At 41.9% G+C, this 23,412-nt stretch overlaps 1 protein-coding gene across 1 annotated transcript in view; it reads right to left on the reverse strand.

Moving 5' to 3' along the window:
• prdm16 (PR/SET domain 16) overlaps positions 1 to 23,412 on the reverse strand; it is a 122,751-nt gene that overhangs the window by 24,700 nt on the left and 74,639 nt on the right. The window contains exon 3 of the mRNA XM_022741628.1: positions 1,485 to 1,625. Within this exon, the coding sequence (XP_022597349.1) occupies positions 1,485 to 1,625 (141 nt within the window). The remainder of the gene's footprint in view (positions 1 to 1,484; positions 1,626 to 23,412) is intronic.

A 23,412-nucleotide genomic window follows, 5' to 3' on the forward strand; every position in this document is an offset into this window, starting at 1 on the left:
AAGAAAAGAAAATCACTGAATAGTCTGTTAAATTATACATTTTAGCACTGAGTGGGTGTATGTATGTGTGCGCAGTGTTTGTAAATAAATCATAGGGTCATACCTGTGAGCCACTACAAAAGCAAAGCCATTTGCTAAGTACAAACAACCACAAAATACATTAAAAAGCAATCGCACACGTGGCCTTTTCTGCATCCGATAATTCTTCACAATTTTCACCGGTGCCCTGATTCTTTCTTTGACATTGTGTGGCAGTGGCAGGGGGCACTGATGTGAAAATCTTAAAAGGATTAGGTGGGTTGGTGTTGCCAGCCAATTGGTGCTTGTCAATCTCAGAGGCCCCTGTGTGTTCCCTCTCTTACTTGGTCCAAGCCTCCTTTCTCTCTATCGGTCAGGCTTAATGTCTGAAGCTTAAATGGCCACACTAGACTGTCCCCTCGGTGTGACGGAGTGACAGGTGGCAGATCAAGACATGAGGACAGAGAAAGAAGACAAAGACAACGTGGAACAGGCGGCTAGAGACCGAGACAGGAGGGGGAAAGAGCCGTGTAGGCAGGGATTAGGAAACAAATAAGAGCAGAGTGACAGGAATGTGGAAACACTCAGGCGAGTCATATGGATGCATTTGGATATTGTCATAATGCCATCTCATGTTATATTCCAGCGCTTTTTATTCTCTTGTCTTGCTTTGTTTCTTGGTGTTTGTTTTGATACATTTTTTGTCTTATTAAAATTCTGATCTTATAGTATAGTTATCATAATAGTCCAAGCTGTACTGAAATTGAAATGTGTGTCAAATAACGGCAGAGTCACGCCGCTGGTGTTTCATTTGCAGAAACTGGGACAAGAGTCAGCAAAGCAAAGCAGAAAAAAAGTAGCTTCTGCGGGAAAAACAGAAACAGAGAAATATGCTAATATATTGCAGCAGTAAGTTGTGGCACACACATTGCATGGGGTTGGAGTTAGGGCCTAGTTAAGCAGTTGGGGTTTTATGGGCACCGGCTGGGAAACTTTCCAAAAGTATCTGATGCCTTACCCAAGGTTCTTTAGAGAGAGAGAGTGAGAGAGAGGGGACGGGACAGAGGAAGCCAAAAGGGAGAGAAACTGCTGCCTCCACAGAAGAGGACCAGGCCCTGGATAATGGTTATTATGGGACTCAGGAGTGTCAGGCTATTCTTCAGCCTCTTTACATGGGTCATTTCCTAACAGCACTGGCAACTGGCCAAGCCACAGACACACAATAGAGCCATTGCTTGGTCATTACCAGCACACACATTTTGCTACCACACACACACACACACACACACACACACACAAGCGTGCTCCCACACATTCACACCGATCAACCGACGGTCAACTCTTAGTGGATGGGAAGCAATAACAGCCGCTCCCCCTCGCTTCTCGCCTCTTGCTGACAACTCGGTCCAGTTTCTCTCATATCTGGACTACAGTTCCAGCCGAGACATCTCTGCCGCGTCACTCACCTGGTCTCCGGTGAGGTGACAGGCGGTGAGGTTCTGCTCCTCAAATGACGGGGCAGAGCGGACGTATTTGAGCCAGCTGTTGCTGGTGGCATCTGGGCCTGTGTCCAGCGCAAACTTGACGTTGCCCATGTCATCCACCACCTGTTGGAGAAAGACAAGTTAGATTTAAAAAGGGAAAAATAAATATTCATGACAAACATGTTATTGTCAACTACCAAATCACGTTTGTAAAAATGTTATTTTCCAAGGAGCTTCTAGGCAGATGAAAATGTAAAATTTTAAAATGCCAGATCTGGGTATAAGAAGGCAATACCAGGAGATTGATGTTAGTCAACCTTAAGACACACAGAGGCAACATGTCAGTGGGTGTTACGACCACCTAACCTTGTTAATCCCGACAACTTGAAGAGGAAAGAGGGAAAGGAGAAGGGAGGACGCAAACTGTGGCCTCTTTCACTTGTCTAAAGACTTTCTCTGGCACATATTGATCACCTTTTGTAACCCCAACACCCCCCTGAGACTCCGAGAGCAGGTTTCATGTTACGTGCTTTCACAGAGAATGGAGGATGGAGATAGAGGTGAAGGAGGAAGAGGAGGAGGAGGAGACGAAAAGAAGAGGGGCTTATTGTGGAGCAAAAATCAGGAAGGAGTAACAAAGCTTTATGTTTTGCTGAAGAGAAAAATGGGACCTCACTCTTCACAAAAGTGTAAATTATATATATTATATATATAAAGTATATATAAAAAATAATTCTATATATAGATATATATATATTCTAATAATATATTAAATAAATTATATAAATATAAAATATACAAAGTACATTAATATATTAAGTCCTAAAATTTGCCAAAAGAACATAAAGACATTAGACAAATTAACAACAGTTTATTTATGAATATTGAGTATATTTATGAAATAGCAGATTGCAAAGAGACTGTATCCATTTTAAAGGCCAGACATGTTGTCTTCTCCTCTTGGCTCCTTTGACTGCATTTGTGTGTGTGCATTGGCATCTGTGTGTGTGTGGTGGAGTTTGATGGTGCTGGGGAACCTGGGGGCGGCTCGGCTGAAACCCCTAAGTTAACCCCCTTCCACCAAGCTGGGGTTGAAGCTCCGATTACGGCCCAGCGCTGCATGTGATACTGAGCCTGTGCGAATCCTCCGGGGAGAACTGGCCTGAGACAGAGCAACTCCTCTAATTACAACTCCCAATCAGCCTGGCCTGAGTTCAGCGCTGACCTCTAGCTTGACTCTCGGTGCTCCTAATCACAGTCAAATGTCTGCTGAAGGAAATCAAGGTGTGATGGAGAAGAACCAACAAGCCAACTGACGTTTTTAGATGTGCAAAGTTCGTGAACTTCTCTAACTGGCTGCTTGAAAAGGCATGGTAGTGTTTTCTCCCCAGCTCGTAAAGTGTGAATGGTCATGTTCTTGTTGTCTGGGTGAACGCGTGCGGAAGGTGTATTTTCGTGGGTGGGGATGCAGGTGCCAAGTTTGGTGAGTAAATATATATGTAAAGGGTCTGGTTGGAGGTGTGGAAGAACTGCCATGTGCCTCTTTGTACAAATACGGTAACCGTTTTAGGCGAATGCATGGTTGAGGTAACAGCTTGAGGTAACAGCCAAGGTGTGAGTTTAACCTCTTCACAAGCTACGCCTGCTTTAGAATAACAATGCCTGCTAGTGCCTCGCCTAAAAATAATGTATCAAACCTTGACTTATGTTTAAAAACCCTGTTCCACATGCCTGAAATAAAAACTCAAAACTGTGGCTACTGCTTATGTAAATGTATTTGCTGATTGTGAGAGTGGGGAAAGAGACTGTTTATGCAAATGCAGTTCTTGTTATGTATTTTCTGTAATTCACACTGAGAGACTCAGAAGCAAATAATGTGATAATGTCCACCGTAAGAGTTTATAAAATAAAAAGCTGAATCTTATCCATTCCTCACTCTCCACATCTACAGCTGCTGCCTCCTCTGCTTCCAGTTTATAACTTAAAACACTCGGCCTGATCGAGTCCAGGCATTTATTTTATGTGTGAAAACAGTCACTGAAAACTAACCAGGCATACCCCCTCAACCACACGCGCGCACGCACACACACACACACACACACACACACACACACCACCCCCAATATCTTCTGCAGGTGGTGGAGTCAGAGTGCACTTGTCACAGCGTTGTCGGGGAGCTGCGACAGGTATCGTACATGTTTTATGAACACATGGAGGAAAACGGAGATCCAGGCGGAGTCAAGGTGGGATTATTCCCTTTATCTTGGGGGGGATAGGTGTGTGAAGGAAGGTGGGGAAGTTCAACTCTGAGCAGACTGACATATGTGTGAATACTGCCATACCTACACATAGCACGGTAGTATTCATACACACACATTTTGCCCCCCACCCCACCCCCCACCCCCCCACCCCTCCCATCTACACACACCCCAGGGTCCTGAATCACTGGCGTAATGAGCAGCAGACCTGTGTGTGTTGTGCATGCACATGTGTGTGTGTTGTCTGGTAAGCCTGCTAACACCCTGTCTCCGGGTGGAAGCCTGATTTATAAGGCTTCAAATGAGGTGCAACAGAGAAGGAGAGCCAGAACAAGCCCACGGCTGATTGTTTGTTTATTTACCTTTCTTTTTCATTCTCCCCTCCCTACCTATGTCATGTGGGTGAGGAGGACCTGGCTGGAAATCATCAGCTCCACATGCAAATAGGTTTCCACAAAACAAAGCAAACCTGACTGCTGAAAGTTTTCCCATAACCTCCTTTCCTATCTCCTTCTTCAGATCAGAGGCTGAGACAAAAATGGTGACGCTAAAAATATCAGGAATGTTGTTTCTATATTTTCAAATTTCCCATCCCGCACTGACTCTGTTTTGACAGAATTGCCTTATTCTCCTCTGTCCGGTCATTATCCTCTTTCTCTTTCTGCTCTTTTGGGCAGATCATCTATTCACTTCCAACTTAACTCTCTAAGTCAATTTATTGAGCTCTTGTGATCAACAGCCCTGTTCCTCCGCACAATTAAAGGAAACTTCCACACCGGTTCCCGTTTCATAGGTTTGTGAATCAATCCCATCAGTAATAACAAAATTATATTCACTGTGTTCATTGTTGCAACCTGGGAATGTGGTGAAACTACTAAAAAGAAGTTTGACAGCAGCAGTCAGACCACCAAACAGGTTTTGAACAAAAACCCTAAGTTGGCCAAACACATCGGGGAGAGAAAACTAAGGTGAAGAGTAAAGTTATCATCATTTTAAACATCCATCACCGTTGAGAGATTGCTTTCCTGGTTCAGGTTCGGCCTTGCCAACAGCTGTAGTGAGTGCTCACTTTTGGTTTCGCCTCCAAATAGATAATGGTTAGATAATGTGGCTAAACTGTTTACAACTGTCTGATCACTGGGCTGCTCGTGTTTCTTGCCCCGTCACACCTCGCCGTGGTCATTTCTAGATCTCATTGAGTACAATGTTATTATTAATGACACAAATAATAGCAAACCCTATGACAACAAGATCAAATTATTATTTAAGGCAATTAAAATGACAAAAATAGTCACCCTTGTGATGTTTATTCATACTTTCATTCATTTCTACATCACTGATTTACTACTCAAAAACACATTTGAGACATTTTGATTTTAGAGCTTGATCTATATATATATATATTTTTTTTTTCCCGATGAAACAGCATCAGAAAGTAACTTATGTGACAACACACACACTCACACACACACACACACTCACACACACACACACACACACACACCCACGCACATATGAGCACAGACACAATGGGACTTCAGTCAAAGAGAAGCGCCTCTGAGTGGACAGGATGCAGGGCAAACTCCACAGGAAGCTCTGATAAGAGCACGACACTTATATCGCTCCTCACAACACAAAGGGGAACCTTTGACAGCTAGGAACCTTTAATGGATGTCTCGGCATGCCTTCTCCCCCGCCAGTTATATCTGACAGATATGTGTGGCGCACAGGGCTGAATTAGTAGAGAAAAGTTACTTGTACGAGTAGACGTTGGTGACAAGGTACATATTATTTTCTGTTTGACGGAGGGCAGAAAATGGAAATGGCAGCTCAGAGCGCAGTGGTGATTGTGATTTTGATGTGAAATGGAGATAGAAGCAGACTTACAGCATGTGAAACCTAACTGTTAGGTTATTGTGTGTCTCTGAGGGAATATATTTATGAAGTGTGATCTTACTGCTTTGTTACGCTGCCCTGGGTGTGAACACACCCTAGTTTGCATGAATTTATATATATATATATATAGATAGAGTTCTTGTTTTCATACAATTTTTTTCTCAAACTGTAAAAATGACTTAACTGTAAAAACTTAATTCTGACTTGTCTTTAAATGTTTTTCTTGTCAGGGATAGACAAAGGTTTGTTTTTTATGTATTAGCTTCAGTGGATTCAGCAGAGAAATAAATGATGAGTCATATTTGTGTTGCCTTTTTTTTCAACAGGGGCTATCAAGACAAGCAACAAACTGTGACCATTCATGTCTGTAAAAGTCTAAAAAAGATGATTTTTTTTTGGATTCAGGTAGTTGAGTGACATGAGCATCTCACAAAGACAGATGGAGAGGCAGATTCTTTTTCACCAAAAGTTAGCAGAAAGATTTCTCTGTATTGAAGGTTTTTCTGTCTGTGGAAAACAGGAAAGCCGCACCGTCAACATGCAGAGAGAAGGCTGACTCCCCCTTGGTTCACCAACTCATATCCTGGGGAAGTAGCTAACAAATGAAAACAGGTTGTTTCAAAGAGAAAAAGAGCGAACACCAGGGGACCGATTGCCTTTCAATATGTATCTTGCTTTTAATCTATCTAGATCGAGAATATGTGAAAACGAGTAGAAAGAGGGAGGGTGTACTTCTTCTTGAAGCCGCTAGGGGGCAGCCTGGAATGAGAGCTCTTCAGGTGAGAAAACAGGAGTGGAAATGAAACTTCTCTCCCTCTCTGCAGCTGTATACACATACATACAAAAACACAAGGCCAGGGTGGTTGTAGACAATATGAAAATGGTAGACAGAGCAAGAATTCCATGTACACACACACACACACACACACACTGTTTTACTCTGACGAGAGGGCCAGTCATGGAAACAGAGCAGTGACAGTGACAGATTGAGTGGCTGTGAAGTGGGCTGCGGAGCTGGTTGTTAGAGGTGTTGCAAATTAAGGTGCAGGATGACTAACAAGAAATAAAGAAGTGTGTGTGAGAGTGTGTATCCTTTCTGGAAAAGGGTCTGTTTCCAGTTGGGAGGCCCCGTAACATGCAGACACACACATATACACACAGGCGGACTAATAAAGCGGCTGACAGAGTACAGATCCCCACAGCCTCCAATGTGTTTGCGCACATTCACATGTATTTATGTGTGTGCATGTGCATGTGTGTGATGGATGGGGGCCTGCAGAGATGACCCTACCCTGCCACATCACTCAGCAGTCTAAATGAGTGTGTGTCCGTCCACATTTTGTGTGTACGTGTGTGTGGAAGTGAGAGGTGGACGGGCACACATGGGGTCCTGTCAAGAAAAGTCCTCTTAGAGCAAGAAGGAAAAAGACAGAGAACAAAAGACAGAGAGAAAGAGAGATCGTTCACAATTTAATACATTCAAAGACGACGTGGGAGGGCGGTGAAGAAACAGATAAAGGAAGAAAGTGCAAAGAAACTGATAAAAGTATGTGACTCTTAATTCTACGTGCATGTTAGTTAACCTGGGAGGGAGGTGTTTGTCTTCATGGATGTGAGCACATGTACACTACATGTAAGAAGGATGAAGGGTAACAGAAACTATGGGCTCAAATAAAAGTCAATAAGATTTTGAGCTTGTGAAATGATGTTCAGGAATAATTCCATCGCTGTGGTTGCCTCTTTGTAAAAAAAAATCTTTATTTACACATTCCCAGTGTCTTTGAGACAGAAATTATTTCTAAAGATCAATTCAGAAACTAAAAATCAAGATCCTTTTTTGAGCCCATATGGTATAAAAAAGCGTGATGTGGCTTTTATCAATACACACATATCTAATCATTTGTATCAAACCTTTGCAATCAGTCGCATCCTGGAATTGTTTCAGTGAAAATATGTTGAGTCCAAATGGAGAGAGTTCGAAGCAGAGTCAAAGTGTTTCATCAGGAGGACCCATACTGTGAGTATAGATTGGGCCTTTAAAAATAGTATGTGTGTGTGTGCATTTGTGTGTGTGTAAGGCCTATTACTGATGCTGGTAATAGTACACCTGCGTAGCCATGTCTGGCAGCCTAATGACAGCTAAAGAGGAAACAGGCTGTAAATCCACACACATGCACACACGCACACACGCACACACACACACACACACACACACACACACACACGAACACAGCCTTCCTTTTATCAAATTACGAGCCCTTATGTCAGATATCATATACAGTGTGGTCCCCACTGTATTTACTGTTTGTCATAGGAACAAGTGAGTACCACTCTAAAAACATGTGTGTCTATACCTTATGTGAGCTTTAGTTGTATCACTTGTAATATGTATACAAGGCGCTGGGAGTGTGTGTTCACAGTGTGTGAGTGTATGTGTTGTGTCTGTGAAGGTGAGTAAAGGCGTGTTAAATGTGACCCATTTTATCTGGGCCGGGCAGCCATCGACATAATTAAAAACCAGGCAGGCAGGCCAGGGAGGGCCTGGGGCCTTGTAAAAGCCATCTGGGTTGTAGTGTGTGTGTGTGAGTGTGTGTCTACACTGTGAGTGTCAGAATGTGGCCCGGCTCACTAATGACCCAACTTGCTTCTCTTAAATCAGAGTCTCTATGGTCACCGTCACACAGCTATCATTTGTGGTGAGTGTGCATGTGCCACGCTGAAAGCAGCATGTGAAACGCTCCAGAGTCTATCTCCCACACTCACAAAATCGTGGTAAAGTCAAATCTCATTTTGTTTGAGTTTGACTGGTCTAACTTTTTCTCTTTCAGTGGGACTTGAAGAGCAGTTCCCATGCAGGTGAGAATCCAAGGTTGGATCTGGTGATTTATGATAATCATTTCATTTCAGTATTTGGTAGATGTTCCCCCACACAGTGACGACAGGCAGAACGACAAAATAAATATAAAGATGTTTTATCTGATAATTGTTTTGTAATATCTGATAATAGAATAACCACCAGATTTTGTTTAGCTACTGGATGATATAATACTATGAAAACAACGTGCGTTTATTACTTCATAATGTGTGTAACAAACTGATGATATAATAACACCAACTAACAGGGATTATTACATAAACAGGTTTCAGTGCATTTTGATTCTGTTAAGTTACCCAGCAGTTAGGACTCAGTGGCCTACTTTTGCATTATTATGCTGTCAATAGTTACATGATACATACATAGATAAGTTTGTTTCTTTCTCTCCTATTCTTTTTCCAGCAGCAGAAGGCCAAACATTAGTTCTGATTTTAAAATCTACCAATGACGAATCTGCTACTATGTCTAATTTAAACAGTGTGTAGCTGATGACTACATACAGTATCTTCAGCCGCTCTGTGTTATTTTTAGCATCACGCCACCACGTCCACTTCTGCACCCCTGCAGCTCGTCTGAGTGAGCAGGTTACCATGTGCTGGGTTGCCAGGTTGGGTAACTTTAAACAGGAAGTGAGAGCGCTTTAAAAGAAGAGAGGCAGGGAGTTTTCAGGCTGGACCTCATTAATGAAATGGCTTTATGTTATTTACAGCCCCTTGTTAAAAGGCTGGATGAGTGTGTGTAAAAGTGTCTGTGTGTGCGCCTGTGTGTGTAAATGCACATGCTTGTGTATGCCTTTGTATATGTTTTGTGTGTACATGCAGGTGTATGTACTTATGTGCATGCATTTTTGCCTGTGTACATGTGTGTTTTTTATGTGCATGTGATGTGCACAAGTGTGTGTGTGTGTGTGTGTGTCTGTGCACAGTAGTTACCATCATGCTATGTCTGTTTTACTGTTGGGCAGCCTGTTACAGGCCTGGCTTTATGATATGTATTTAGGGCAATTAGTGAGCAGATATATTGGCTCATTATAGTGAAGCAGGTGTAGTGTAAATGGGGAAATATATGAACAGTACATCAGGGTCACACACTCTGTCGGTAGTGTTTGAAGGCTAGCAGCTAGACTTATGTGTGTGTGACAAATAGGAGCACAAACACTGAATCAGTCAGAACCAGACGGAGGAAATATTTTCTCAAACAGGTCAAAGAAATCCTGCAAATCAAGCGAGAGCATTTATCACATTTTAAAATCTGCTAAAAATAATTGTTAACAGGCTCAAGAGGAGAACAAAGGGAGCAAACTGGTTGAATATTAACTGAGAGAAAGTCTGAGTATGTGTTTATTGGCTGAAAACAATGTTCAGTGAGCAACGTGGTTGTTTATTGGTGCTGGTGTTGTCTCCAGAGGAGTCTGCACACAAAGACACACATGAACCTAAACACAAATGAATATACTGAAGTCACTGAGTGCATGACTTTTATGTGATTATAGCAAATTATTTTTCAAATCTTTTCTGATGTTATGAGTCCTTGTTTATAAATACGACAACCACAGTGACGCACATTCATCTCATATTTTACACATTGTGCTTAAAGTGCTTCACACGTGTGTGTTGTTTTATACTGTTGGAGTATACAATTTCTGTATTTTGCACCTGAAAAAAATGGGCTACAAACCAAGAAACTGCACCTTTTAACAAGCCATCCTGGAAAACCTTTATGTACTAGCATATGAAATATTTACTCGATACTCTTTGAAACAGGGAGGGATAAAATGGATTTCCAAATTTAAGCACATAATGCATATGAGCAATTAGCCCAAATAGCGGGGATATAAAATAAAAATTTCCTGAGCTCAAGCAAAGGAACTAAATCAATCAAATCTAATGCATCTATGCCAAGAATAATGGCAAATAATAATGAAGCGAGGAAGCTTGCATTCAACACTGACACAACTTGACCTCCACTCTATCGACTGACATCGGAAGTGAAACACAAAATGGGACAATTCCTGGAACTGTGCAAACACAAATAGGGAAGTGGCGCTCGGGACAAATTTGTAGAGCTTGTAACACTATCAATTATTTATTAACACCCGAATAAAGGAATACTTCCTTCAACAACATTTGCTTTTGTGATACAATGGGGAATGATGGAAGGAGAGTGAAGCAAGAGGACGAGAGACGCAGAAACGCAGTGACAAAATCTGTTCATTAACAATCATATTTGCAGTGATACAAACCAGACGACAGGGGTTTACAATATGAACTGAAAGAGAATTTTTCCCTCTGCATCTCAGTTCCTGCTCAGTATCAAATCAACGTGCGGCCTCAACATTTATCTCATCCACTACCTCATTCCTTGAATCTCAGAGAAGCCGGCTGACACAGAACAGAGGAGGTCATGTCTGTCTCCAACCATCGCCTTTAAATTTGATTGTTTGGTGGATGTTTGGTCCCTGCATTAAAGAAAGTTGTCGTGTCCTTGTGCGCTATAAGATCAATGAGCTGGCAGGACAGCACAGCACTGAGACATGAAGAAACGTAAACTCTGTGAGGTTCACAACATTTCACTCACGCTAGAGAGAGACAGACACTCACACATTCCTCTTTATTCTTGCCCTTTACTCTTCCTCTCTCAGTCTCACCCCATCATCACCTTTTTCTCCACCTGGGTTTTAACAGGAGGTTTAAATTTGAGAGCCCAAATCGACAAAAATGCATTGTGAAGTAAAAAAACAGGCTTTTCTCAGCAGCTGACCGGGACAGCATGTGGCAGAACCCCCGTGTGGCGGCAGGCCTAGGACTTATTGGAACCATCTGAGCAGAACTCTTCGTTTACTGTAACAACCAGACTCCACTTTCTCCTCTCACTACCTCCTCTCCCCTCCTTCTCGTCCTCCTCACCTGTTGAATGTGGCCAGCCTTTACTCCTCAGTTTCATGTCCCACGCTTTTTGGGCTGACGATTCCCCACAGAAAAGCTGTAGACTGACGGGTAGAAACTTGCTTGCCTTGCCACATAAAGGCTACAAACAATCCATAATGCAATCCCTGTCTTACAAGTTCACTGTGTAACACAAGGACTGAGACTCCTTCCATTAAAAAATGCAGCTGTGAATACATAAATCTAATCCTTGGATATAATTCAAACTTTTTTGTGCGTTCCCGAGACAAATACTGTGTTATATTCAGGCCAAATGGTGTCACACAAAGTCCAATACAGATTAAATGGATTGGTCTTCACTTGGGCATGAGAGATGAATTTAAGATAAAGTAACAATAGCCTTTTAATTTTCTGCACAAATCATTGAAAACTGCTCCTTTCTGTTTTGTAAAAAAAAAAAGAAAAAGAAAAAAAGAAAAGGTAAATAAGGAGAAAAATATAAAACACATTTGAATATCTACCCAGTGGGATTAACTGTACCCATAGAGGCAGCATAGGTGATGGTATAAAGCACGATACTCTCCTTGAACAGGATTAGCAGAATATCTGGCTATTCTCATCTCTACCAAAGGATAATTTAATGTGTGTGTTCTCATCTGTGCTCTGTGTGTGGCTGCGGAACATGGGTCTACCTATAGGGGTGTGTATCTCAGTCCAACACCAGCCTCTACGTCTCCTCACGCGCACACACACACACACACACACACACACACACACACACACACACACTCACACACATGAAGCTGGCTCTCCCCTCTCCTGCCTTACCAGCGGCTGAGACTAACCAGGACAGGAGGGCCAATAAAGCTTTCTCTCTCTGAGTGTTGGGCCTGCTGGTGAGAGGGAGAGGAAAAGACCTATTTCACTGTTGTATAAACCATTGTTTCATTTCCACACTTCTCTCTCCCCCTCTCTGCTCTGATATTTCACAGGGTTTTTGGCCCCCGTTCAAGTGTGAACACAATACAGCTATTGAGATCATGGCTCGCACCTCCTGGCCTGAGCTGGGCTCTGCGCTAGCTTTAGCACCCGCAGCTACCACTTCATACTCAAACTGCCATAAGTGCTTCTTCCTTTTTTTTCCCCCCATATCCTTAATTTTTGTTTTGACTCAGGAAGCAGCACAGACAGACACACCACAACCCCGTGCCCTATCCCCCATCTTGTCATATTAACCTTCACCCTAACTCTGGCTCTGGAGGGCCCCAGTGTGCAGGTAATGCATCCTGATTGACCACCGCAACCTAGAGGCCCATATATCCAACTTTTAATTAAGAACGCTCATCCCTTCTTCTGAGAGAGAGGGAAACAGCAGAGTAGACCGGGGGTAGCAGTGTGTGAGTCTATCATGGATATGTGTGTGTTGCAGAAGAGCCCTGCAGCCATCTGGTTTGTGTTAGACGCATTATTAAGGGTGTGTCAGTGGCCGAGGCCTGGCTGATGGCTATCAATCTGCCCTTTAATGTATGACGGGATATATGGAGGAATGGATGGATATGGGCCCCCCTCAGAGAAGCTAATGGCTAAACGGATGCATTAAGGTGATTGAGGCCCACGATGGAGATGGGGCCCATAGTGGAGCTGCACAAGAGGGCTTGAGGGCCGTCTTATCTCCTACGGCCTTGAAGCTGTTGGGAACTGCAGGACAGCTGTGGTGGGGATGGATGAACGGAAGGATGGAGGGAGGAAAAAACAGCAGAGGAAGGGAGACAGACGGGTAAAGTGTAATGCTAACACAACAGGAAATCTCCAGGAAAACATTACAAATAGTGCTGAAATGATCAGCCACTTAAATCATTTTACTGATTAATCATTTAAGGGATTTTATCAGGAAACAAAAGCAATTACAAGACGTGAAAGGCATTTTTTTCCTGACACTTTATGGACTAAATCATTAATAAAAATGTATCATCAGATTGAGCAATAATTGATATATACTGTATATATAAAAAATAAAAAGTGTATAGTAATCACACATGTCACTACACAACACTGAGTAGGTCTTTGATTTGTGAGAAAGAAAAAAAGGCTAGGAGGAAGAGAGCAGGAGGAGACAGAGAGATAAATGAGGAGGAGGAGCAGCTGTTGACACAAGCCTTCTCCTTTCTGTCAGATAAGAGATAACTGGGCTGCAAGTGTTTAGACACACCATTAGTGGTGTCATCAATCACACACATATATTCACTAACACACAGACACACACACACAGACAGAGTGAGGAGACGGAGGAGGATTACTGGGGGGTGACACAACATATTGCTCTATTACTGCTTCAAGCATGTCAGACTATGTTTTTCTTTTACAGCTCATCACACACACACACACACACACACACACACACACAACACTGAGCCAAGCAGCATTGGAGACTTGATGCTTGCAGTGTATCTACAAACATAAGAGCGCAGCAGCAGTCTGTCATCAAACTGAGCTAAAGAGCAGACTGATGCAGATGAGACTTTTTCTTTTTACAGTCCAGCTCTGTTTGATGTGCTCTTCTGGTTCAGAGTTAAGTCCCAGGTACGAGATGCGCCGACACTGTAGAAGGCAACTACTCTTAATGGACATACAGTACATATGTGTGTATGGACTGTGGGGGGTTTTGTCTGTGTGTATCAAAATGTTTGGTACAGTTATATATTATTCATCACATGTTGTACATTTCATTGAGGAAAAATAAATGACATTAGCGCTACAGCATACAGTCACAGTTAGATACGACAAAGTTGGGCTGGGTACACAGGGGTCATGAAGGACAGAGAAAGGGCACAGACCCAACTTTAACTCCCACCTGGAAACTTCTCATTAAAGCTCAAACGGCCCACGGCGCCCAAGTCACCATTAAAGTCACACCAGCAAATAACAATGACTTTCAAACTATCCTTTGACTAATAATGCTGTCATTACAAGTTACTCATGGCTTTACAAAGACCAAAAAAAAAAAACTTTTCGAGCGGTCCTGGGCTCCCCATGGTCACATTAAAAGCTAAGGCATAATTTGGCCATTCACTAACAACTCTTAGAGAATGCTTCCCTCAAGGAACACAATCAGGCATAATTGGCCAATCAACATTGGGAACAAACACAACAATATACCTCACACAGTGAGGCTGTTGGATACAGTCATGTGGACTTCAACCACAAAAATAAAGAGGGAAAGGGCAGGACACAATATTAATCCCTGTTAATCTCTTGAGAAAACACACTGTATATATCTATACAGTATATGTTAGTTTGTTCTTAAAGCAGGTAGATGAACAGGTACAGCAGAGGCATAAAAAAACAACAATAACTTTTCACTGCTATACATGTGGATTTTTCTGCAATGAACTGCCAATATATTTGCTTTAAAGGTCCAATCAGTCATATTTCTGACCATAGAAATTGCAGGTGTGTATTCAGGTAAACACATTTTAACAGCCTCAGATAACATGAATAACAGAATAAAGCCTCATAATAATCTGTCATACATGTATTCAAGAACCTGTCAATCTATTTGAAAGTAGTTACAGATTCAAATATGTTATGAGTTCTGTTAGGGAGGTGCCTGTTTTGTTTATATGTGGATCACTGATGTCTTTAATTATTGCTCAAATCCACCTATAGTTTATTTCCACTGAGCTACAGGTTGTGAAATAGTGATGGAATCAGTGGGTATTTACATGAGTCTGAGATATAATTTGAAATGAATTGTCTGTATGGGATGAAAAAAATCCAGTTTTACCTCTATAACGATTTTCTATGTTCTGCTTAGGTGTCAGCCAAGCAGCTGCTTTGAAAACCTTTAAGGTAAACTCATGGTTTATTTTGAAACACTGAAAAGTTGTCAATTTGGAGATGTGAGCATTTCACCCAACGAGAGAGAAATGAATAATAAACCTGACACCAGTGACTACGAGCTGATCTATGAGGCAGTTTGAGTATGATCGATAACACTGAGGACACTTAAGGTGCAACGGGTCATCGCTCAGCACTTAGACATCATTATCTATTATTGACTGACTATCGAGTTCAGCCAGAAGGAGTCAATACAAGAATAACAGACTTAATTTGATAGACTTTGTAAAGTCAGTAAAATACATTTTAATTTGATGACATGAAAGAACAAGGTTCTCTCATCCTGAATGTAGCAAAAAAGAGTATTTCCCTCCGTCTCTGCAGCTGTATTTGTCTTTTCTTACTCTGCCTTTGTTTTGGCAGTGCTTAAGTATTTAAGGCGTCGTGAACATGCATTTTTGCATTTTGTAATCACATTAAAATGAACAAAATGGATGTAACTGATGAAAACACTTCTCTGTTTGTATCTATATGTGTATGTGTGTATTAATGTGGGCTTGAGCTTGTTAGTTGTACTAATTACTCCAAACAACACAATGGATCTTTTTAGCCTGGGGGGGCGTATTCACTATGACCTCCCCGTGTGCTGGAGCTCAGTGGTCCTGGGGGGTATTTAGGAGGTAAACATGTTGACTGCACCTCTACGTCGCCATACCACCATCCATTTACTTCCCCACAAGTGCAATTAACGAGCCACTAGCTAATTTGGGGTTGGTGCATATATGTAAATGAAAGGCAAACAAAAGGAATGGGTGATGGATGACAAGGAAGGGGGCTTGGGCAGGGTCCATGTGGGACACTTCGCACTGCGACACTAATTAAAAAGCCATAGCACTGTGAGCACTGAGGTAACTCATTAGCTGCAACCTGCTTCCGAGCCACACAGCGCACTCAGTTCTAATGCTAGCTAGTTGCGACGGAAGGAAAGCCACATAGAGAAAGAGAGAAAAATAAGAGAATGATGGACGTGGGCATTGTGCTAGAGTGAGGGGTCCATGTGGGCATATAAGCCCAGCCAAATTAGCCTGCTTGCATTAGCCCTCCTGTGCCATTACCCATTAGTTTAGTGCAGGGGGTAGAAAGCTGAAGAAAGGTTACCATAAGCATGGCAATTAGGGCTATAATAGGATAAACAACAACCTGGCCGATGGAGGGAGTGAAGCAGAACACAGTGTAGGGAATGATTACAGAGGCTGAGTGTGTGGAGGTGGGTGACTTTAGCTATATTGATCTGTGGCCCTGCGCTGGAGGGAGCTGAAAGTGGCACCCACTGAGCCTGCACGGCTTCTCTGCTCAGTGGAGACAATGCCAACAGTGTCCACATGAAAACACAGGCATAAACAGATGTGCACAGACTCTCTCACTCTCTCATACCTGCACGCACACACACACACACACACACATGCACACTGCACATTTGTGTGTGTGCGCAGTGCGTGATGTAGCCTATGTGAGTGACCCCTCTCCACTACTGTCTGTGCCATTGGTTTCTCTGGCGATTCATTTCATCTCAGTATGAATCGTCACGGTCTTTCCCCTGCTGCTCTTTATAAAACACAGCCATCGCCAACATTTACTTCATCGTTTAACAACAAAACCTCCAGAAATACCATTTTCATAGAGGAGGACTGCGAGAAGCAAAAAAAAAAAAAAACAAGAGGGAGAAACAAGTGATGTGGGATCAATGGTGCAAAAAATTGTTTTTATCGAATGCTGCGTGGCTCACATTTCCTGCAGACACAGATAAGAGAATGGGAGTGAGCAGACCCTTTGGTGTGTTTGTGTTTGTGTGCGTGTGTGTGCATGTGCGTGGTCGTTTGGGTGAGAGAAAGGGGGGAGGGACAAGAAAATAAATGAGATTATTGATGTTACATGTCAAATATAATTGCTGAGATTTGAGCAAAGAGGAGGAGAGGGTAGGCTGATGGGCTCGCTGATCCGTGAAATGCTTCATTTGGGCGAAAGGCCAACAAGTCACTGAATTTGGATTGTGACCTCAGGTGCGTGATACTGCGGGGGAATGAGCTCAGCCTCAAACCTGCGATAAGTTTTTAACTTTTACACTTTAAACGCACACATGAACAAACACACACATCTCTGGCCCCGCATGTCATAAGATATAATTTGTTTTGATATTTGCCTCTGCATGTACTGCTGATTTTTCACCTTTCACCAGGTCAGTCTTTCCATATTAAATTTGTTCAGGCCTTAAAGAATGCATGCTTTATTTCCTGTGGATCAAGTTTGAATCAGAGAAGAGCTGAATGACACAGTCTCCAAGCAGTAATATGCATATGTGATAAAAGAAAATCATCTTAGAGAAAGTGGGAATTTGACAGATTTGGTCCAATCTGACTGGAGTTTAAAGAGGACTTCTGGCTTAGCATTACTATATTACATTAACCTTTAGAGATGGAATGAAATATATGAATCCACAGTTTCCCAGAAGTCTCCTCATTACATCAGATACAGTCAATCATGTCTTTCCAGTTTGAGACTGAAAACTACTGAACTACATGAGATGAAATGGATACAGCAAAAGTTTAGATAAAGATAGATAAACAGATGGATGAATGGATATGTGTGTGTATGTGGATATGTGTGTGTTTTGGATAGCACATAATGAGAAGTCCCATAGCTGGTGGCTGCAGTCCCAAAGAGAGAGATGGTCAGAAACTGTATGAAATTAGAGATCATCTGTAAGGCCAAATGGACATCTGGCCCGTGTGTGTGTGTGAGTGTGTGTGCCCGCTCACAAAGACACATTCAGAGGTCTTATGGCTCCAGAGAGGTCTGGGCTTCACGATGGAGTCAGAAATCTCATCTCATTCACAAAGCAAACATTCCAACTTTGCAGCGCTTTTCAACACTTTCCACTAATTCTGCTCATTTCCAGCGTACATCATCTTCATAAGTAAACAGTTGCTCTCTCCTGGAGGAAAATCTCAAATCCTGACTTATCCCTCTTAAAAGGTAACATTTTCCAGCTCAATGGTCCTCTGGCTCAATCGTTATTTAAATGTCAAATGTCAGCATCAACTCTAGGACAGTTTGTTCCTTTGAACAGAGGGATGTGTTTGCGGCAACAGAGGACAACAGAGAGAATGGGAACCGTGTCTGATGTGTCAAACACGAGTTTAACATGACACAAGCAGACCGGACACATGCAAAAACAAAGGAAGTATGTGAGGATTCATTAGACAAATATAATGTAAATTACATGATGTACAACCACTGTCAGACACTTGCGCTGTATGCTGTAACTGAGGCTCATCAGCTCATTTTATACTCTTAAATACTTTAAAAGAAAAGCAGATTCAAACTTATTGAACTTGTCTTTTTAAGTCCCCACACATTCAAAAGTTGTTGTTTTACTTGATGCAAGAAAACAATGAATCATTTACAGTAAACACAATTTTCTTTTGCAAAACTTACAAAATCACTTAAAGAAAATGTAGAGATATAGGAAAGCAAGAGAGCTGCCGATTAAGCACCAACCAAAATCAGAGAAATCAATTAAAAAAAAGGCAAATTTCCTCCCAAACAAGGTTTTAATATCCTATTTCACAACAGGACAACACACCAGTGTCAGAGGTGATGGCTTTACACCAAAGAAACGGAGGGAGATCATATCCCACACAAACACACGGACCAGCTCAAACACAAAAACAAGCCTTCAGATACAGGGTAAAGGTGAAGGGGGTAAACCTCGAGGGGTGGGGTTTGGGGTTCTGTCATTCACGTTACAGACAGCATGCGATTCTTACATTCCGGTACAGTACAGCATCACTAACACTAGCACTTATCTATTATAATCCATGTAACCCCATAACAAATCAGTTATGCATTAGTGCATCATGTAGTTTCCTAGCTGTGATCCACCAGGCCCCTCAACACAAAGCCTGCTAGTCTGACACTCAGATAAAATATTCTCAGAGCGGGGACCAAAATGACCAGAATACCTGTATGTCAAATATTCCATAGGTATTATACGTATCAAAATAACCTTATGCCCCCCGACTATTGTTGGATGTTTGCAGTCTTTCCATTTCAGCAATATATGTTATGTTGTACGGAGGGTTAGGACACATAGAAGTCTTTTGGAATGTATACTTTTAAGTTGTGTGTCTCAGAGCCCAAAACATACGCAGAGTCCTTGTTCAGTTTAACATTAAGAATCCTACATAGTCTATCCTCTGTATTTTTCCAATATTCATCTATATATTTAAAAGTTTTATTATGAAAAAAGACACTAAAAACACTAATCCCTTAAACACTAAGCGACTGAGATGTTGAATACAAGCATGTTCTATGACAAGTGAACACACAGAAATAAGACTAAAAATATATGAACTTTGTGCTCTCCTTCCTTCATACTGCTACAGGAATTGTTCATCTGTCAACAAACCTCCGTGTGATTGTGTGTTATTTCCCCCATGTATATCTCTTGGGAGCACATCCTGTCCATCCCCAGTTAAAACAGGCCAATTTGCAACAGGATCCCAAAGGTAGTCACGTCCCCCTGCCAAGTCTTGCATATTTTCAAGCTGACTGTTTTATGGCAAGATCTGTAAAATAAGCTCTCCACCGTGGCCCTGAGTTCACGCCACCTCCATAAATACTGAGCTTATGACAACAGGGCACAAAGGGTCAAGCCAGATTAAAGAGAGCGGTAGTTGTCAGAGAACATCTTCAAGGCAAAAGGTTTCGTTTGATTTCTTTCATCCTTTATCAGTGACTTTAATTCCTGTTTTTACTTGCAGTATTCATGGCACACAATACAAGGCTGTTACAGTTATGTTAATAGTGAGTTGTAGTTTTATGCCAGCGATCGCTTTTACGGATATAAATGTTGCATTTTAGACTTGGCAGATTTGTATTCCCTCAAACTGCCTCTCTTCTCCCTCTCCACCCGACTCTTTCTGTCCACAAACACTCCACCCTCCTTCTGAGTGTGAATGTGTATTCAGATGCTGTTGAGAATGTATCTAATGACTCCAGTGCTACCCTATCAATCAGCAGCCTTGTGTGGATAGTGAAAATCAATGGTTCCACACAGAGCCTACCTGAGGTCCCCCACATTTCATTTGTCATAAACACTCAATACGTCAATGAGCAGAAACTACAACACATTTCAGTCAGGAGGGTACTGCCGAGCGTGGTGGGTGTAAATCTTTTTGGTGTTTTCCGATGATTGTGAACTTCTCCATTTCAAAGCAGCATTGTGTCGAGTCAAAGATCACCTATTCACGTCTGCGGCTGTATTCTTTCTTTCATTGATAATTCATTCATGCGTTCTCTTTGTTTCCCTCAGCCTCTCATATATTGCGTGCATGATCGTTCTTTGATACATTCAGTTTTTTCTTCTGTTTCTTGTCTTCATTTCTCCCTCACTTTCTCTCCTTCCAGCTCCCAACTCTCTTCTCTCTGGGCACTTATTGACATTTCCCTGCTAACCTTCTCTTTTACGCTCACCTTAATGTGTGCTGCCTTATCAGATGCGCAGGTGGTTTGGAGTTTCATTCGACCTCACTCCCTGCTCTCCTCCTTTCCTCCAGGTTATTCATCCCTCTTTCCTGTGCTCTGAAAGTCAAGCTTCCCTTTACAAAACCCCTGCGGTCTTATCTGGGAGACCCCTCGACCCCACAGTCATTGCAGCAGCCAGTGGTAGAGAATGGAGACCATAGGTCCCTCGGGAGCGGACAACGGGACTAAGGTGGGTGTGTGTGTGTGCTTGTATTAGTGTGTGTGTGTGTGTGTGTGCTTGTATTAGTGTGTGTGTGTGTATGTGTGTGTGTGTGTGTGTGTGTGTGTGTGTGTGTGTGAGCTCAGTGCCATTAGGGCAGTGTATTTACTGTCCAACTGTCTAAACATTTGCGATAACATTGGCGCAGCAGTAGACTGCAGTACTCCTGGGACACTGTTTATGCTGCTCAACATGGAGTGAAACACAGAAACTTAGAATGCAATAAACATTTTCATTATTGATTAATCCATTGCTTATTTTTTATCAAATGATTTATTTACTTTGTCTATAAAATGTCACCGGTTTCCAGAGTCCTGCTGCTCCACAATAGTCCCAAAGAAATGTAATTTACAATCAAACAAAACATGTTGCCATTTTTGTTGGATAAATGACTTAAATGAATAATCAAGCAAGACATTTGCTTATCAGTTTTCTGTTAATCAACTATTAAATCATCTCAGTATTAATAAAACCTCTGCCAATTCATTTTGGTGTGGCCCTCTGCTAACCACACTAACAAAGACCCCCAGGTGTCTTGCAGCTCCTGAGTGTAAATACGAGTAACTGAAAGAGTAAGAGAGTGACCAGGTTAAAGAGGCAACAACTACACTAACACCTTAATAACTTCAACTCGCATTGCTTCTCACTGAAGCGCTTTTTTCGTCATTTGTCAAAGAGCCAGTGAAATGCAGTGATGCTGTGTGATGGAATCTCACATTTCCTCCCCATGACCTTAGTTTGTGTGTGTTTGCTTGTGTTTGTCTCCGCATGTGTATGTGTGTGTGTGGTCTTTGTCACTGCAGGTGCACCACAGTTCACATATCCTACATTCATATCCTTATTCTATTCTGGCCAAGAGAGCTCCCCAAGGAGAGCACCTGCCACAAAATCACACACACACACACACACACACACACACACACACACACACCACCACACACACAATGTTTTTGAGAGGCTGCATTCTTGCCCATTTCCTAATGTTCTCCCATTCTCCTTTTTTGTGTTTAGTAGCTTCATTGACAACTATAAAGGTACACATCTCTTCCTCTCTCAGTCACTATAGCGTGTGTGCACACACACACACACACACACACACACACACACACACACACACACACACAAACACACAAACACACACAGATGTTGATTAATAGAGAGAACAATGGAGAAAATATGCATGGAAGAGCAGGAAAGAAACCGACACCAGAGGGAATATATAGGAACTACAATGATATGAATGGCTATTGAAAATACAATGAATCCCCAAGCTCAGTATTGGCTTCTAAACGGCTTCTAAACAAATTGAGAAGTGATCAGTTGCCAAGTAATGATCCAATGCAATTACAGGAATAGAAAATACAAGAGAATTCATAAGAACTGCTGAGACAGAAGTCAAAGAGGGCTTTAACTTTATTTTGCATAAAAATATATATAACAGAAATCATATAAACACTAACTACATTTTTGGACTAAAATGGAGCTGTGCTAAAATGTCTTCATATATGACTATTTAAGGTCATACATTCCAAAATGATGAGATGGGTAGAGATAGAAAGACAGGGCCTGGCTGCTGCTGCTGGGTGTATTTATAGGTATTATCATCCGCTCTGTAATGCTGGCGATCTATGGTGAAGGCATGCTATTAAGTTACAGTGGTAGAATGACATCACATCAAAACGAGAAGGACAGATGATCAAGACATTACAGTTGCTCACAAAACTTTTCTTCAGTTGCCCTTTTTGGAACAAAACATCCTCACTCCAGGTCTGATGTCAGATCCTTTTTCAAAACTGAATTTGGGAAACAGTTATGAGCTCATTGTTACATACGCACCAAGCCAGTTCCTTCACAGCTACCTGCAGCGCTTTTATTTATTTTTTCTGCTTGACAAGTACACGATGAAAAACGATGGTGTGGGCACTGACAGAAAAGCGTCAGACTCGGTGATATCGAGCAAATCATCCCTGAGTTTTCTGGTTACAAAGTATTTGGTCCTGTGAAAGGAAAAAGAAGTGCATTGATACTGACTGTTACCTGAAGTGCAACATGGCTAAAAGTTCCTGCTTAACTAACAGCACAGCCCACAGAGAGCACCATAGGACTTCATTTGAAAAAGATTAAAATTAAGTGCATTATCATGGCAATTTATGTTGTGGAGGGGCTCTTCTCTTTAAAAGGAAATTATTATCAAAATATAAATTGTACTACTAGAGATAGCATGTGGTTTATAGGCTCAACTATGACCGTTTCACAATATTCAACAACTTTAACTCTTCAACTAAGTTGATGCTGGTATAAAACATAAAGAATGACAATATAAGAGAACACTGTAGCTGTAATTAAATAAAAT

The sequence above is a fragment of the Seriola dumerili genome, unplaced genomic scaffold, assembly GCF_002260705.1.
Source record: "Seriola dumerili isolate Sdu_G_001 unplaced genomic scaffold, Sdu_1.0 BDQW01000056.1, whole genome shotgun sequence".
Lineage (NCBI taxonomy): Eukaryota > Metazoa > Chordata > Actinopteri > Carangiformes > Carangidae > Seriola > Seriola dumerili.